At 35.9% G+C, this 16,934-nt stretch overlaps 2 protein-coding genes and 1 pseudogene across 3 annotated transcripts; 1 reads left to right on the top strand and 2 right to left on the bottom strand.

The window, feature by feature from the left end:
- Positions 1-1,993: 1,993 nt before the first annotated feature.
- Positions 1,994-2,630, bottom strand: LOC149576977 (linoleate 9S-lipoxygenase 5 pseudogene; annotated as a pseudogene). Its single transcript, XR_016362567.1, has one exon. The product of XR_016362567.1 is annotated as a linoleate 9S-lipoxygenase 5 pseudogene (transcript).
- On the bottom strand, positions 1,994-5,783 carry LOC149576976 (putative linoleate 9S-lipoxygenase 4). Its single transcript, XM_089821381.1, has 9 exons — positions 5,435-5,783; positions 5,026-5,312; positions 4,687-4,927; positions 4,257-4,586; positions 4,056-4,141; positions 3,853-3,960; positions 3,437-3,741; positions 3,063-3,326; positions 1,994-2,976 (listed from the first exon to the last, which is right to left on the bottom strand). Exons 1-9 carry the CDS (start codon positions 5,682-5,684, stop codon positions 2,640-2,642), a joined length of 2,208 nt encoding a protein of 735 aa, XP_089677507.1. The 5' UTR covers positions 5,685-5,783; the 3' UTR covers positions 1,994-2,639.
- A 4,699-nt stretch (positions 5,784-10,482) lies between these two features.
- On the top strand, positions 10,483-12,607 carry LOC149576975 (allene oxide synthase 2, chloroplastic-like). The gene has a single exon (XM_089821369.1). The coding sequence runs from the start codon at positions 10,557-10,559 to the stop codon at positions 11,979-11,981; it is 1,425 nt and encodes a 474-aa protein (XP_089677495.1). The 5' UTR covers positions 10,483-10,556; the 3' UTR covers positions 11,982-12,607.
- Positions 12,608-16,934: the final 4,327 nt, after the last annotated feature.

The following is a 16,934-nucleotide window of genomic DNA, read 5'->3' as shown; positions in this document are numbered from 1 at the left end:
AATATATTCTGTACAACAAGTTTAGTTTGGTGCAGGCTTGGAATTTGACGGTTACCCTTTGTCTGTCATACGATTTTTTTATGATGGTTTGATCATTTTTGTGACTTTCATCTTACATTCGAAACAAAATATTGATTGTTAATATCTTTTAATTTGTGAATAATTTAATATATATTTTTTATTTAAATTTTTTTTATCAATATGCTTTTGTACTATATATAAAAATAAATATAAAAAATGAGTATTAATAAAGTATTGCAAATGATCTAATTAATTTTGAATCAAACATGTGATTTTTTAAAAAACCACTCAAAATAAAATAACAAGATTTCTAATAATCTAATTTATAAGTTTATTATATTCATTTGAAACTGTGATATAAAACATAAAATAATACAAACAAATATTGTCAAAGATGAAGATCTCTTCTTGATTATTTGTTCTTTCATATATCATTTATTTCAAATTGATTTAAAATATACTCATCAATGCATTTGGTGTATCTAAACCTATCTTTGACTTTCTCACATATTTGATGATAATATATTTTCAAATCTTATTTCACAATCAACGTTACTTGATGGAATAGTGAGAAAAACCTTTCATAACTTCATCATATGAGGATGACTTCTATGTCATTATTTTGTATTACATAAGACTGTGCATGCATCTTCAATTTTTGACCCCTTACATTTCTCCAATAGTTGTTAGTGTTATTCCATTTGAAGAAATTTTTATCATGTGAGCATGAGTTCTATGTCATTATTTTGTATTACAAAAGACTGTGAATGCATCTTCAATTTTTTACCCCTTACATTTCTCCAATAATTGTTTGTGTTATTTCATTTGAAGAATTTTTCATCATATGAGGATGACTTTTGTGTCATTATTTTGTATTACGAAAGATTGTGTATGCATCTTCAATTTTTAACCCCTTACATTTCTCCAATAGTTGTTTGTGTTATTCCATTTGAAATTTTTTTCATCATATGAGGATGATTTGTATGTTATTATTATGTATTACAAAACATTGTGCATGCATCTTCAATTTTTGACCCCTTAAATTTCTCCAAGAGTTGTTCGTGTTATTCCATTTGAAGAATTGTATTGACATACCTACCAAAATCAATATAGTAATCATATGCAAAACACTATTCTATACAATCATTGGAAAAATATATTTAAAAAAATAATGCAATTGTATTATGAATAAGTTACCATAAGTCTCTTTGTACGATTCACTATATTTTGAAGAAAAAGATTGAAGCTACTATAGAAGTGAGATGCAATTGTATCTTCACAAAAAATGATAGTTTTTGTTGATATAATTTTTTAAAATAGATGTAAACAATATAAAATTAGAAAATAAGTAAAAATTAATAACATAGAGAAGGTTTTTTAAAATATAGAAGAAAGTTTCTAAACTTATAGATTTGATTTAAAAAAAATCTCATTAAAATATTTTTATTATATAAATTAGAAATATATTTTAAAAAATCAAAGTAATTATGCATGTTTTTAAATCAAGACATAAACTAAAATTGAAATTATAAAAGATTTTAAGAAGATTCTAAATTAATATTAGTATATTAATAAAATAAATATATTGTTATAAATATATGTTAATTACCAGGCATATGTCATATATTATAAAATAATATATTTATATTACTAAATAAAATATTACATTGCATATAACAGATTTTGACGGTTTATTATAAATTTTAAATGTAAAATTTTAGTCTGTCAACATGCACGGTATATTATTTTTTATAACCTATCATGTACGCTTCAAACATTGGAAAACGGCCGCCACAAATTCGTTGGATTGGCAGCGATGTGTTTTTCTCCTTTTTTCCTTATCATAACTCTTCAGTATTTTGAGGAATGTAAATTATCAGTGTCTAATGTTGTTGTCGATGGGATTTAATTACAAATTTAAATAATTACAAATTTAAATGAGTATTACCATATTTGTTTCGACAATACGAAAAAAGCAAAGAAAAGCTTTATTTATATTAGATTAGGCACTCCTTTATTTATATTAGATAAATGGGCCAGGTGCCAACACCACCTACTTCTACGTGACCCCAATACTTTCAGTGACTAATTAAAGAAGCTTGACAACGACCCATAGTCATCCCTGCGGCTATTCTAAACAAGCACTTAGAACATTAAAAGCTGGAGTCGACCGAGAAATATTAAATGGAAACGCTGTTTGGAACTCCCCTGCCGGTCAAGCCACCCTGCTTTGAGACATCAGTTGTGCCCGGATACAGCAGCGTGTACGGAACCTGTGATGGCCCGTACCTGTTCTTCAGCTTCGAATTCTTGTTCCTCTCTGACACATTCTTCTCCACGGCCGCCAGAGTTTCGGAGAATTTCCCAAATGTTTGCTCGATGCCCTCATCGTCTGTCCATTCCGGAGTCGATCCCTTCACCTGCCCCAAATACACTTCGTCCGTCGAATGCTTCGACAGAAGCTCCAACACCGCCATCACCGTTGTGGCCTGGTTCGGGTTCGACATGGTTGACAGCATAAACGCTTCTGGGTCCTTCATCATTTCCGCGTAGTCAAGCGAATGCTGCTCAGGAATGAGGCGCCTGCTCAGAGTGGGTAGATTGGGCATGTATCCTCCTTACGCATATTGCCCGAAGTTGACAGCAGCGTGGTGAGCAGATGCAATCCAAATGATGGTTGTTATTGCTTCCACCGCTTCTGCCAACGATTCCATCTGATACCATCCGCTTTCCTTTTTCAGGTCTCCGTGCCCCACATTCACCACCTCCTTCCACCATGCCTGCACTTCTGTGTCTTCCTTGATTGCATCGTCGCTCTTGTAGTAGAGTGACACGTAATCACTCACCCATTGCTTTAGAGCAGCCCAGATCTCTAGACCGTCGACTGCATATGGGTAGTCTTCTATCACAAGCCTCACTCCGTGGGGTGCCGCTGGGTCCGTAACCGCCATCCCTCTGCAACAGGAACATCTCCAAACTTAGTATTTATTGATATTTGATACATGGCGTTTGGCAGTAGAAAATTGGAGTTAAAAGTGTACCTTTTGATTAGATCTGCGGGCAAGCCTTGTTCGTTGAGTCTCCAGTTTTTATACGCTTTAGAGGACAGCTCTATGGCGTATCTGTAGGGTGTGAATCCTTCTTCAATAACACCGTTTGCATTGATCAGAATCTGCCGGGCAGATTGGTTAATGTCCATGGTGTCAAAATAATGAGGGAGTAGCAATTTGTGAAGGGGGTGCATTTTGCTGAGGTGCCTGTGAGTAGCAATGATGAAAGGCTCGATGACGGCGTGAGTTCTCAGCCTGCATGAAGAATATAAAATTAGTCACCGTGACATTATTTCGTCTACTTGATGTCTTTAAATACAAGTATGAGAACACCAAAATTCTGTCTTGTTTCAATGCGATCTTACCAATGGCTGATTAGCTGGTGATAACCGGCATCGTTAACTCTTGAATGTGCCTTGGCGAGCAACCAAAGAGCGCCTTCTTCTCCATCTTGTGCAGGGGTGTAGACTTTTCGTTCAGCTTGGGTGAGACTGGTGTGAGGCAAACACAGCTCGATCGCGACAACCCTCAGAATTCCTTCGTCTGTGAGGAAGAAGAGAGTGCGGGAGGCATACATTTTCCGTTGATCTGATTCCTTGTTGATGCGTTCGATGTAGGGCATGTAAGCATCGTAGTAGTCCAACGCAAACAGTCTTTTTCCATCCAAAGCCTAATCAAGTCATTCACATTTTATCCCATCACGAGATTAGTCAGAGGATCGGAATTATTTAATGTACGTTGTGAGGATCGGATAAAATCAGAGTATATGGATATAACGTACCTGCTGCACCGTAAGGCCATCAAGGTTTTTCTCGATATGGTCTGCTGTTATAGAACTCTCCTGAGGGCCATACAGCTCGGCGTCCAAGCTGCTTGTTGGAGGAAAACTCTGTTCCAAGTTTAAGAGAAATAATATTAGTATTATATAATGAGTATTGAACTGACACTGATTAGATTATTACAAGGAGATTTCGGTTTGCTTGCCTGCAGACACTGAATGGCCATGGGATTGAGACCGGAAAGGGCTTGGCGTGCAAACTCGTCGTCTGTCTGCCACGCATGCTCGTCAGCTGCAAGACATAAATAAAAGTTCAAATTTTATTGTACCAATGATACGTTATTCGATAACTAGTACTACAATAAACCGCTTGAACTTTATTTAAATGAATGGTGGTGATCTCGCACCCTTAAGAAGTTGGGGAACTGTGAAATTAATGAGAGATTGGTCCTGTGTGCTGAGCAGTCCTTTAACCATTTGGAGAGGAACCAGGTCTCGGCTAAGATCCATAACATTGTTGAGAGACTTGGGGATGCCTTTGCTATAAATATCTTTCACTTCTTGCAGCGAGTGGAACTCATCACCAAATATGGACTTGATGGTGGGTATCACCTTTTTGGCGAAGGCTCGCACCAGGTTAGATCTGTAGTCGGACAGATTGATATGAGGGAATTTCTCATCTGGGGGAATGTAGTATTGGGTCGTGGGCAAGAGAGGCAAGCTCTCGAACTTCCGATCTGCCATAACATAAACATTGTCATCAATTGAATCTCCAAATTTAAACTAGAATCAATTAACATTACAAAAATCCTTCAAGATTTTTAATATCTAGAGAACCTGTTTTGCTGGGGGAGCGTCCAGTTCTACATCTTCTGGGATAAGGAAGGTCCTGCGACCCGCCAAGCACCTCCCTGCGTAGATCGACATCTTTGTCTGGGTTTCCGAGATCATTGTAAAGATCGTAGTCATACACACGATCATAGAACTTTCTCTCTCCGGTACCATTTCCTCGCAGCGTAGCCAGCTCTCGCTTTCTCAATGTCACCAGTCCGGCCGGTGTTTCATTTGGAAGATGGCTCTGAAAACACCAATAACGTTCAATTTACAATGCACATTAATAATACGTCTTTACTTGGTTAGCTCTCGGTTATTATATGATTTGTTCCAAAGCAATACCTGAGTAGAAAAGAAGACCCGGTCTGTTTTGTTGAATAAGTAGTAAGGATGGATCCAGGAGTTACAGACAAAGCGAAGTGCCGGAAGTTTGCCCGGCACAGCGGAAAGAGAGAGTGATTTCAAGAAGAACTCCCTCGGGTGCGCGTTCCTGACGAGCAATGCACCGGGCACTCCCAGTTCAGACTTCCATGTGAAGCTCACCGAGAATTTTGAGTCACCGGCGATGGGACCGTCCAGCGGGTTCCAACTTATCGATTCCTCCTCTCCTTTCTTTCCCAATCCCGAATCTACACCATTATAACCAGTCGTAAGTCAGATAATGTAATGCCCAAAGTGAAGAAGAGAAAAATGAATACAGCCATTTAGATTGCCCTATTAACAACTAATTATAATAATAAATAGATTTTACCTTGATCAATCTTGTCGCTGCTGACGAGCTGAAGGAAGACTTTCTGGCCAAGCAATTCAGAGACACTGTCCGCTATTGTGGCAGAGTAGTCCGTAACATCTGCAAGATATGCTTTCATTAACACAACTTCTCCCTTGATTTCAAACGTCCCCACATCTCCGTTTTTTGAGGGAAATGAAACGGTTGGAATTGTTGGGATCGTTGGGATTTTGGGAACGGAGATGTTATTGAATAAACCTGAGACATTCATCTTGGCCACAGCTAAAAACTATTCCTACTCCAAACTCTCTCTCGCAAAGGCTATCAAACCAACTCCTGAAACACGCGCACTAGTTGAGATTGAGATACTTTGGCTACTCCACACATGCCTATTTATACATGGGACAGGTGGGCTTCGACTTGTCAACGTTTTCTATACCTCCCCGGACAAATAATTGAGAATGGCGTCACTTCTACCAACGTTTCCCTCGGGTTCTCTTTCATACTTCATCCCGATTTCTATCTTATCCATTCCCGATTGCTATCTTATCCATGCCTTCATGATGATCACGTGGGATCGATTCATTAATACTCATAAATGCGATGGTAAATTCTCCCATTTCCAGTAAAAAGATTTCAAACCCGTGCTCTCTACATTTTTAACGTCGATTTTATATCAGGCAGTTGCCGGCGACGTCTGAACAGCAAACTAAAACCCATATTCCAATCTTCACTATACAATTTACGTTTAACTGGTACGGATAATATTTTAGGTTAAAACTGAAGACCCACCCGTGACCCACAGTTTATTCGCATGTGCGGAGTGGACTGCTGCTATTTGAGTAGTCGGTGGAAAAGTTTTGGAAGGAAGCACTGCTGGTCGGCAAAATGTCATTGTCCTATACCTAGCGAAAGATTCCACACGCTGCCATTTCTGTTTTGCGAAAAGTGTTTTCTTTCTAAATTAGTCTCGACGATGTCATACGAGCCAGGAATAGATAAGATCTTTCATTTTACGACTTATTCACAGGTGAAAACTGTGTTTTCTTTTTAAATTAGTGTCGACGATGTCATACGAGCCAGGAATTTTCGTGGCTGTATAGACGTTGCCAGCCAAGAATAGGTAAGTTCATTTTATTATATGAAAACTGTGTACACAAGCTGTATTGTTATGTGTGCATTCATTAGGGTGGGAGCTCTGATAGCAACTTTTAAATTTAAACTAGTAGAAGGTGCAAGGATAAGCTGATATGTCTTTGAGGTGAAAGCGTAATTGAAAAGGAATTAAATTAAATCTTATTTTACAAATATGTTTTATTGTAGAAGGAAGTTTTGCAAATAGGAGAAGTGACATTTGTGCATCTACAATTCCTATTTCGTATGTCGAAGTTTGTTGATTTTTTTGGTGAACCTTTCAGCTTTCCCACATTTACAAAGCTCTTTATAGAATTTGTAGAGTGCAAGGTGGTCTAAAAGTGTCATTTTAAGATATTCACCCAATACCCCCACTAAGACCCCCCAATAGTCGTTATAGTACTTTTTGCACAAATGGACCAATCACCAATCCAAAAAAATAAAAAAGGAAAAAAAGCAAATGGCTATTGGTGTTCATGGTGATTTGTTTTGACATGTTTGTGTTTGGGTGGTAATTTAGGAGAAAAGGTAGCGATTAATGTGACGTCATTGCGTACATAGGTGACGATTGATTTGTTTCCCCTAGAAACATCTGCTTCGAATGAATTAAAATTACATTGTTATCATATTTGTTTTATTAACTCATAAAAATGCTTCAAATAAAAGAAAGTTGAAATGTAAATAGTTTGATATTAAAAGTAAATAATAAATACATACACATAAATTCATGTTATCAACAAATAATATATTCAATAGTGGCATATTAGCAATATTAGTAATAAGAAACAACTCCCACACTAAGTATGAACTCAAATCTCTCTTGAATATTCATAGACCAAAAAGGTAAATGGCAACTTATAAATCACATAATCTTCAAATATGGAAAGAAGTTGTAAAATACTCACATGAATATAATGTTATGTATAAATAAATTTAAAGTATTTCTAACTTAAAATTTCATATGAAATAAGTTTGTTCTTATATCACCAGGATTTTGTCAACTTATACAGAGCCTTAAAATGAGAAATTGATTTAGAAATAATAGCATCAAGTACAATCTCATAGAATGCAAAGCAATTAACATTCATTGCAAACAAATAATGTGGAACACATGGAAATAAATATGAATAAGCAAGTGCCAATCTATTGCACCAGACATGTTGATAAATATAATATAGAGGAAGAGATAGTGTTTACACCCCCCCAAAAAAAAGTTAACAACCTTCATATGAACATATCATGGAGAACTTATTAAATCCAGTGATTAAATCATGAGCATATTAATACTTGTAGTTCTTTTATCCTGAAACATATCATGGAAGACTTATTAAATCTACTAAGACTCTATCCAAGAAAATTATTGTCAAATTTACCATACATCTTTTTATTTTACTTAAATTGAACACCACAAGTAAATTGCTTCATAATATGTTTTGTGATCATATAAAAATATCAAATTTTCAATGGTCATATTGCCTAATGTCACGTCTAAGGAATTTGGTTTGTATATCCCACCTATAGAAGGGAGTGCCATGACATCTAAAGTAGATAGTTTAAATGGTTCACATCATTTTAAGTATTTAATATATTTTAAAGAATATGTGTGTAGCAACTAGCTTTCTTCTAGCCATCTTACTATTGCTTATGTTTATCTAATATTGCAATTTTTCATATCTTGCAAAATTATTAATGACTATATGTGTCTTCCTGGAAAAGTTTATTTGTACGTACAACACCATTCTTAATTTGAACTTTTAGTAGTTACAAGGACTTGTATTTAGAAAATTAAGATTGCTAGAAAAATAATTTTTGTTGCAAGTTCTTGCCTGTTTTGTTGGTTGTATTTAGGAAACTAAGAGAGGCTCACAAGTTACCATTGTGTTGTAGGCTCTTGCCTATTCTATGGGTTATTTTGGTTTCCAAGATGTTTTGAAATTTATTAATTAATTTATTGATTGCATTTTATTAACTTGTGAATTTAATTTTCTATTTTTAATAAAATTTTAAGTACAATAGTTTTGTTGATTTCTTTTTATATAGTCATAGTTTTGATGGGTTCATTTTATCTAAGGTTTATTTTGAAGGAATAATTTAATATACTGTATATTGATGGATAGCACATTTTACTTAAGTTTTATTTTTAAAAATCAATATACCTCTCCATATACTCTTTAGTTTGGACATTGACAAGATTTGATCCTATTTAATGTGTTCATGGGGTTAGTGCAATATGGTTCCATGACTAGATCTATCTCATCTCACCCCTTTTATCAACCTAGACTTACATATGTATGTTCCTAATCTTGAGATGTATATTTTCTTGTTGATGTTCAATCTTGTCAAACTTGAGCCCAACCTTACGAGGTCTCAATATTGATCCAAAAATTTAAAAATTCAAGTTGCTCTTTCCCTTTTCTGTTAGGGGAAGAGATCTAGTAGGCACCATGGGGTCTAATAACCGTGTGGATTTTGTGATAAATACCCCCAATTACTGCTTTTTAAAAGCCCCAAAAAAAGTAACACATGTGCTAATAGCCAATAACACATGCATTAATAACCGATCACACATGTACTAATAGTTGATCATTTTTTAGCTTTCTTGGTTGCCAATTGATCCATTTGTGCCAAAAGTACTACTTTTTTGGTGAGCAATAGTTGGGAGGTGAACATAACAATTATTGAGCGAGTGTTTTAAAATGACACTTTTTGACCACTTCACACTCCACGACCTCTATAGAGAGATTCATAAATGCCCAAATGCTAAAACCTTAGCTTTAAGCTCTTGAGTTGGCTACGAAGGTACGTCAAAAAAATTGACTTAATTCAACTTACAATTTAAGAGATGTAGGTGTGTGAAATTACCCTGGGCAATTATTGGGTCTCCTCCCCCAGACATTGGCAACTACCTTGGTGTATGTTTTCTTGTATGACTTATTACTATGTTGAATTATTTAATAAAATTCATTTATGTAATAAAATGCTTTCTGTCTATTATAATTACCCCTTGGTGGTGGTCTTACAGAGACTAGCTTAGGTGACCAAGAAGATTGTGACAATTATACATATATGGGAAAACAAGGTATGTCACTTAGAAACAAATATTTATAAATACATTGAAAAAAGCATTTTTTTCACCTATTGACATTAATTTTTAACCTATTAGAAAAATAAGTTTATAAATAAATTTTATAATATCATGAAATCTATATGATTTTTTATAATCATATATATTGTCCAGTGTTCTTTTCTACTATCATTTAAACCTTTAATATAAATTCTACTATTACCTTATTACTTCTATTATTTAAAAATTATTTTATTTTTACTTTAATATTAATAAAACATCTAAATATTACATTTAAATTTCTAATACATACATTCCTTCTAAATCACAACTAATAGACCTATCCATATCATCTATAGATCTCCCCATCCCAAGTCCATAGTCAATAATTTGAAGAACTTGTAATTTGCAATTAAAATATCTCAAAGCATAAAACCTTCTAATATGGGGAGAATCTATCTTGTACGTAAAAATACACCAGCAAACCAATCTCTATCATAACTAGATATATGATACATTTTAAGTCTTTGATAAAATTGTGGATAAAATTGGGGCATCTTTCCGTATCATCTATGGGCATCATCATTCAATTTTAAATACCGGCGCGAGGACATGGGACCCCACCAGAAACGTTTTAAATGATCAAACAAAATCATGGAAATCGTGGACGATGGATGGGGACGTGCGAATTATGTATTGTTTCCCACCTCAATAATGGAGACTCTGAAGATCCGTTCATTGGTCGGCAATTGGAACTCAATAATGGACTGTAAATGTAAATCCGCAAGAGTTACCGATCCTCCGAGACACTTTAACGCGCGGGACAACTTGTAAAGCTATATAAACACCAGTGCTTGTGTTCCAATCCACCCAAATCAATTCTTCGAGTTATCTATTTGGATTCGAAATACATTGTTTGATTTGAGAGTTGAGAGGATTGCGAGCATGGCTTCTTCGAGCGATGAAGTAGTTCAAGAGGTCCCTGGAAGCTATGGCTTGCCAGTCATCGGAGCCATTGCGGATCGCTTCGACTATTTCGTGAAGGAAGGAGTCGATAACTTCTTCAAGAAGCGCATTGAGAAATACAAGAGCACCGTATTCAGAGTCAATATGCCGCCCGGCCCGCCTCTGTTTCCCGATCCCCGCGTCATAATACTTCTCGACGCCAAGAGCTTCCCCATTCTCTTCGATGTCAGTAAAGTGGAGAAGAAGAACGTCTTCACGGGCGTCTACATGCCCAGCACTAGCTTCACCGGCGGCTACCGGGTGCTCTCCTATTTGGACCCGTCCGAAGAAAATCACGCCAAGCTCAAGAATTTCTGTTTCCACGTACTCAAAACCAATGCAAACAAGTGGTTTCCCGAGTTCGAGCGCGCCACGGGGGAGATGTGGGCTACGCTTGACCAACAATTTGCCGAGTCCGGTAAGGCCCAATTTAACAGCGAGAATCTGCAAATGTGCTTTAATTTTCTGTGCAGGTCAGTGCTGAACAGAGATCCTGCAGAGTCGGGACCTGCCAGTCTGGGAACTAATGGGCCCACTTATGTTGTCAAGTGGATTGGGCTTCAGCTCGCTCCCATTGCGAGCACGGGAGTGCTTCCGAAGATCTTGGAGGAGCTCACAATCCACGCGGTTCCTCTGCCGCCACTGCTTGTGCGCGGGGATTACAACAAAGTCTACAATTTCTTCTACACGTATGGTAAAGAGTTGCTGGACGCGGCGGAGGAGCAGTTCGGACTAAAGCGAGACGAGGCGTGTCACAATTTGGTCTTCAACATTTGCTTCAACACCTTCGGAGGAATGTTCATCTTTTTCCCCAGTCTCATACAACACATTGCCGCGGCGGGCAAGGAGCTGCATGCAGATCTGGCGGAAGAAGTGAGAGCCGCCATTAAAGAAAACGGAGGGCTGAACATGAGAGCGCTGGAGAGCATGGCGTTGGTGAGATCGACGGTGTATGAAGCGCTGAGGATCGATCCGCCCGTGCCGTTTCAGTACGGCCATGCGAAAGAGGATTTGGTTGTGGAGTCGCACGATGGGAAATATGCGGTGAAGAAGGGGGAGATGCTTGGCGGGTATCAGCCATTTGCAACGAGAGATCCGAAGGTGTTCGACAATCCCGAGGACTTTATTCCGCGGCGTTTTATGGGAGAGGAAGGGGAGAAATTGCTGAAATATGTGCTGTGGTCGAATGGGCCAGAGACGGAGGAGACAACGGCGCATAACAAGCAGTGTGCGGGGAAGAATTTTGTGGTGATGATATCACGGCTATTCGTGGCGCATCTCTTCGCTCATTATGACTACTTCGAGATCGACCCCTCCATAACTAGCAAAGTCGTATTTACCTCCCTGCAGAAGGCCACTTCCTAATTTGCCTTATGTCAGTCTTTTATATGTTTTTCCAGTCTTTCCGTGTTCCTCTGCATAATAAAGTCGTGCTTATAGTCAATAAAAATGGTCCCAGATTTGCATTTTGATATTTCTATTCCTTTCTTCGTATGTGAGAACTGAAAAAATTGTGGCGCCGTTTGATTCTTCGTGACGTGGCTGCTGCCTTTTCACTTTTGTCCACGGCGTAGGAAACCGATGCTTCCTTACACACGTATTCGGCTTAATAAAGGAGGAAATAGTACTCGTAATACCATAGTGGGTGGAGTCGGTTGAGGGGATGACTACCTTTGTCGTCTCATAGCGCGTGGCTTTCACTATCACAGCGAACCAGATGCCGACGTTTGACCCGTGAAAAACATGGCTCACCTAATACTAGACAACTTTACAAAACATGTACCACATATTGAAAGTAGACAAAATGAACTTCCCCCTGAAATCGCCACATCTCACCTATCTATTCCAGTCGCAGTTCATTTAGGGTCCATTTGGTTCGTGGAATTTAAAAAACTTGGATTTCTACAAACCTTGGTTAAGCCAAATCAAGGTTTTGTATATCTTCATTCCGATTTTTGAGATTTTACTGAAACCGTTTGTTTCACTCAGAAGATGCGTGTGAAGACACATTTTTATGCGTAAGCTTGGAGTTGAAGTTAAATTTCAAAAAGTAGTCCAATCTATTATTTTTACACTCAAAAAACAAAAGCAGGTTTTGATTTTCAATTCCTACTTTTTTTAAGAAGTCACAAAACCTGGTTTTGAGGCAAAATTGGAAGTCGCGTATGCTAATTACATTTTGCAAATTTTGAAACAAACACACAAATTTTCAAATCTGGGTTTTGAAAAAGCCAATTCCTGTCATCTTCCAGAAACCAAACAGACCCTTAAGGACGAATATTCCTTTGAGTTTAAGTACATTTTCTTCCTTTTCTAAAGCACTGCTTCTGGGTGCATTGAGAGTTCATCCGTCAAAATTTTTTTGGGGTAAAATATAATAAAATTAGAATGCGGTTAAGATACACTAAACAAATTTCCATCACATAGATTTGGAAGTCATTCTGTTTTATTGAACAAAGCATGTTGATTTTATGAATGATGTCGAACATGGTCATTTAGGAAAGAAAAACATTATAAATTAAAATGTAGAATGCTTTTATTATTTCAACAATTGGAACATCTCTTTTGCATTCTAAAATGTTGGAAAAATATTTTACTAAAAGTGAAATTTTTTCATAGCCGAGTGACTAGGAAAAGTGATAAAATGTACTTGAAATATCTAATGTCATTGAATGACATATTTTAAAGAAAATAAATCTTATACAAGATCAACAAAATCTTAACTAATTTAAAAATTTGAACAATTGACCTCTATGCATAATGTAAACTTTTTCTTAATTATGAATATAAAAATACTTATTGTTATTTTTGTATGGAACTGTAGAATGCGTAGGTCGTGAATTTAATATTAACCTTCCCCGTGCTAGCCATTTATGTTTTTTCTTCAAAAAATAACAATTTGATACTTTAATACGATTTGTCTTTTTTTTTTCCCTCTTCTTTTTGATTCTATTTTTTGGTTCTTGATTCGATGGCCACAAAACCAAAAAGGCACTCAAAAATCATGTCAAGGAATGAGGTGAGATCGTGGAGCTTTTGGTGCCATTGGATTCAAAACAATCCAACTCACTTCAAAAAAAAATGTTTTTTTTAGGCAAAAATATTTTTCCACATTGCTCAAATCAATAAAAATTCAAACAAATGGCCATTTTAAATTATAATAAATAAATACTAACTAAGAACTATTTAATTTATATTTACTGTTGTCAAATAAAATTTAATCATTTGGTTTAATTGGTGGGATGAATTTTCAAATTAAACAACTTGGTCTAAATGGTTCCATTAGTTACCTACCAACAACATGAACTAATAAAAAGTTGAGAGTTGGCTATATGTGGTGTTTCCATTTTTCCAATGGTCCTATCAGGATCAGGGGCCAATAGTGACTAGAGGTCTAATAGTCATTCACTTTTCATTATAATGATGGCTTAATATTAAATAACCTTTCAAGTCAATATATATACACAATAATAAACTTAAAATCTAGCACTTGCACCAAAAGAGGGTGCAAGGGATACACTGATAGGCTTTAACAAAAATTTAATTTTGAAGAGATGTATAATTGAAAGAGGGATTTCAAATTTGATAGTATAAAAGTAAATCTTTATTTAGAGTTGATGCATATACCCACGACTACCTTTTTTTGATGTTTAGAAATTGTACAACTTTAATATATTATTTAATTTTTGACATCCCAATTCAAGAGTTCATTTGAACTGTACAATAATTGAAATATTTGGTTTATTGTAAACACACCAGTAATTGGAGTCCTCTTCTTGGCAAGGCAACAAAAACCTATATGTTAAAGGAAAATGAGATTAATTGATAAGAGGAAGTACATGTGTGTCATTATTATAAAATAAAGAATTAGTGGAATTTGAAAAGCATTGAAAAAATAACTTGACATACTTGAGATTGTATTGACCATTTCTTGCATGAACACCTTCTTTGAATTCAAAATATGTCAACCTATAAAAAAGAGTAACGAATTACTGAGGAAGTCCTAAAAAGAAACCAATAAAGGACAAAATAAATAGTTTTATAATGTCAAACATTACCATTTTATGTAGAAGTACCTTCATAGATATGGTTTGCATGCAAGAGTGAGTGCAAACGTGCCTCTTCTTTCTTTCTAGTAATATTGTATGGGTTTTTTTTTGCATCTTACAGAAGTGGTCAAATGAGAAGGAAGACTCTATACAAAGGCCTTCCAGATGGATTTGAATCTTGAGATTGTTGTGAAGGTGAGGCCATGTCTTTTAGTTCAACCTATACCAACTGTTGCCCTACTCAGGTTAAGACCTTGTGATTTGTGTATAGTGAGAGCCCAGATTGTGGCGAGGGGGATTACCTTGGGATATGGGTTGTATTGGAATGGTTTTCGGGTTTCTAGGATCCCATGGTGGTCCAATATAGCTATTGAACTCTATAGTAATATATGAAGGCAACAAAGGAGGTTTAGAGCCTACTAGATACACTATATCTTTTACTTCTCCAAGAGATCCATTAGCAAGACCAACAACAATCCAAAGGTTTTTTGTGAGTATAACATGTTGAAGTTTACATAATAACACTTCTTTGGATAGTTGGTCATCATCAAAAAATTCCTCAAGTCTACAATGTGCATTTATCGTAGTGCAAAGTGCAAAATGGACATTTAGTTATTTTTAGCGTTTTTTTGTTGTGGAGTGAAACTTGTTCATTAGTAGATAACAAATGTGTTGCATGGTCAAACACATTTTTTTTCATTTGGAGTGAGATTCTTTTTTGTGCAAGTCATTAGTAGCTCCCACATTTGATGTAACATCAGTTCTACATTACACATATTTTGTAGTGCTTGGTAAAATTGTATTTAAAGTGGATCATGACCTTCCTTTCTAAACATTGTTTCCAATGTTACAACTGTATTAAAATTGTGCCACAATTTTTTTTTGCATTAGAGTGAGATGCATAGATCGGTTTATCCATAAAAAGAGAAAGTTGGGCTAGGTCTCTAACGAGAATCATAGACATGCCACCAAAGACAAGGTGTTATTTTTGGCTTATAGCTTCATGTAGTCTAGAATCAATTTTTAGTAGTAGTCTCAGACTTATGAAGCTCATCTCATCTATTAAAATGTACTGAATACTTTTCATGTCTCTTTGGTATTTTGTCAATGCTTGTCCATGTAGTGATTTCATTTCTTGAATTTGAATTTTGAGGACTGCATGTATAGTTGATGCATGGATATTGAAAGCTACAATGCCTATTGTTGCAAGAACAATTAGTGGGTTTATTGTGGCGATCATTGAATTGTGTAGTGCATTTCTTATGCAGCTAATAAGGTATATTTTCTAGTTCATGTAGTTCCTTGTGTGACCATGAATATAAAGTTTGAATGGAGAAATTAGATGCGAAGTGGTTTGTAATGGTAGAAAGTGCAATTTTTTGATGATGTGATAAATTGTAGTTGTTGGCAGAGTGAGAGGTAGAAGATCCAAGAAATGTTGAACGACATGGTTGTGAAAATTCAAAGGAAGGTTGTGGTCTTCCCATGGATGTTTTTTGTCATAGTCACATTTTCCCAACATGTCAATATCGTTTAAGGTAGAACTATTGGCAAGGCCCAACTGGGACAAAAACTACCACTCATTCATTTTCAATGAATCATGTATATCAGTTCATCATTTGATTTATTATCCTCTTCTTGGACATCTTCATCATGATTAGTGTGGTCCACATGCCAAATATTATACATTTTTGCATTTAATTGATTCAAATGTCTAAGAATGTCATCTTTGTTCAAACCAATATCTATGTGGATCTCACAAAAGTGTTTGTATAGAAGAAATTTGATCCAACAAAACATTTCAAAATGTTTTGAGTCTTCTTTTGGAACTGCATTTAAAAAAAAAGAACTCAAGCACTATTGTTGTTTCCTTTCTTATTCTCCATTCATTTTGTTTGCAAGATGCAACATATGTGTATGATCTTTCTGATTCAATTAGTGTAAGTAATTCAAGGTTAGGTGGATGTTCCATGTAGCTTGTATGTAGGTAGATTCTATTTTCTATTAGCAATTATTTTTTTAAGGCAGTGCAACACTTTTCTCCCCACATTCAAAGACATAAATTGACGATTGTAGTTAACAAGAGGAAATTTTTGAAGCATGTGACATGTTTCTTGTGCACTAATGTCTCTTCCAACAACAATTTTTGCCATAAAATTTTGGTATGCTTTGAGAGTGTTGTCATCTAGATTTGAATTTGAACAAATTCTAGCCAACATCTGAACACAATTTTCATATTTTAGTTCAACTTTGGGCACATACTTAACAA

This window comes from Cupressus sempervirens, chromosome 1, assembly GCF_028749045.1.
Source record: "Cupressus sempervirens isolate cs-2001-9-10 chromosome 1, ASM2874904v1, whole genome shotgun sequence".
Lineage (NCBI taxonomy): Eukaryota > Viridiplantae > Streptophyta > Pinopsida > Cupressales > Cupressaceae > Cupressus > Cupressus sempervirens.
This window is presented reverse-complemented; position numbering and strand designations above follow the sequence as displayed.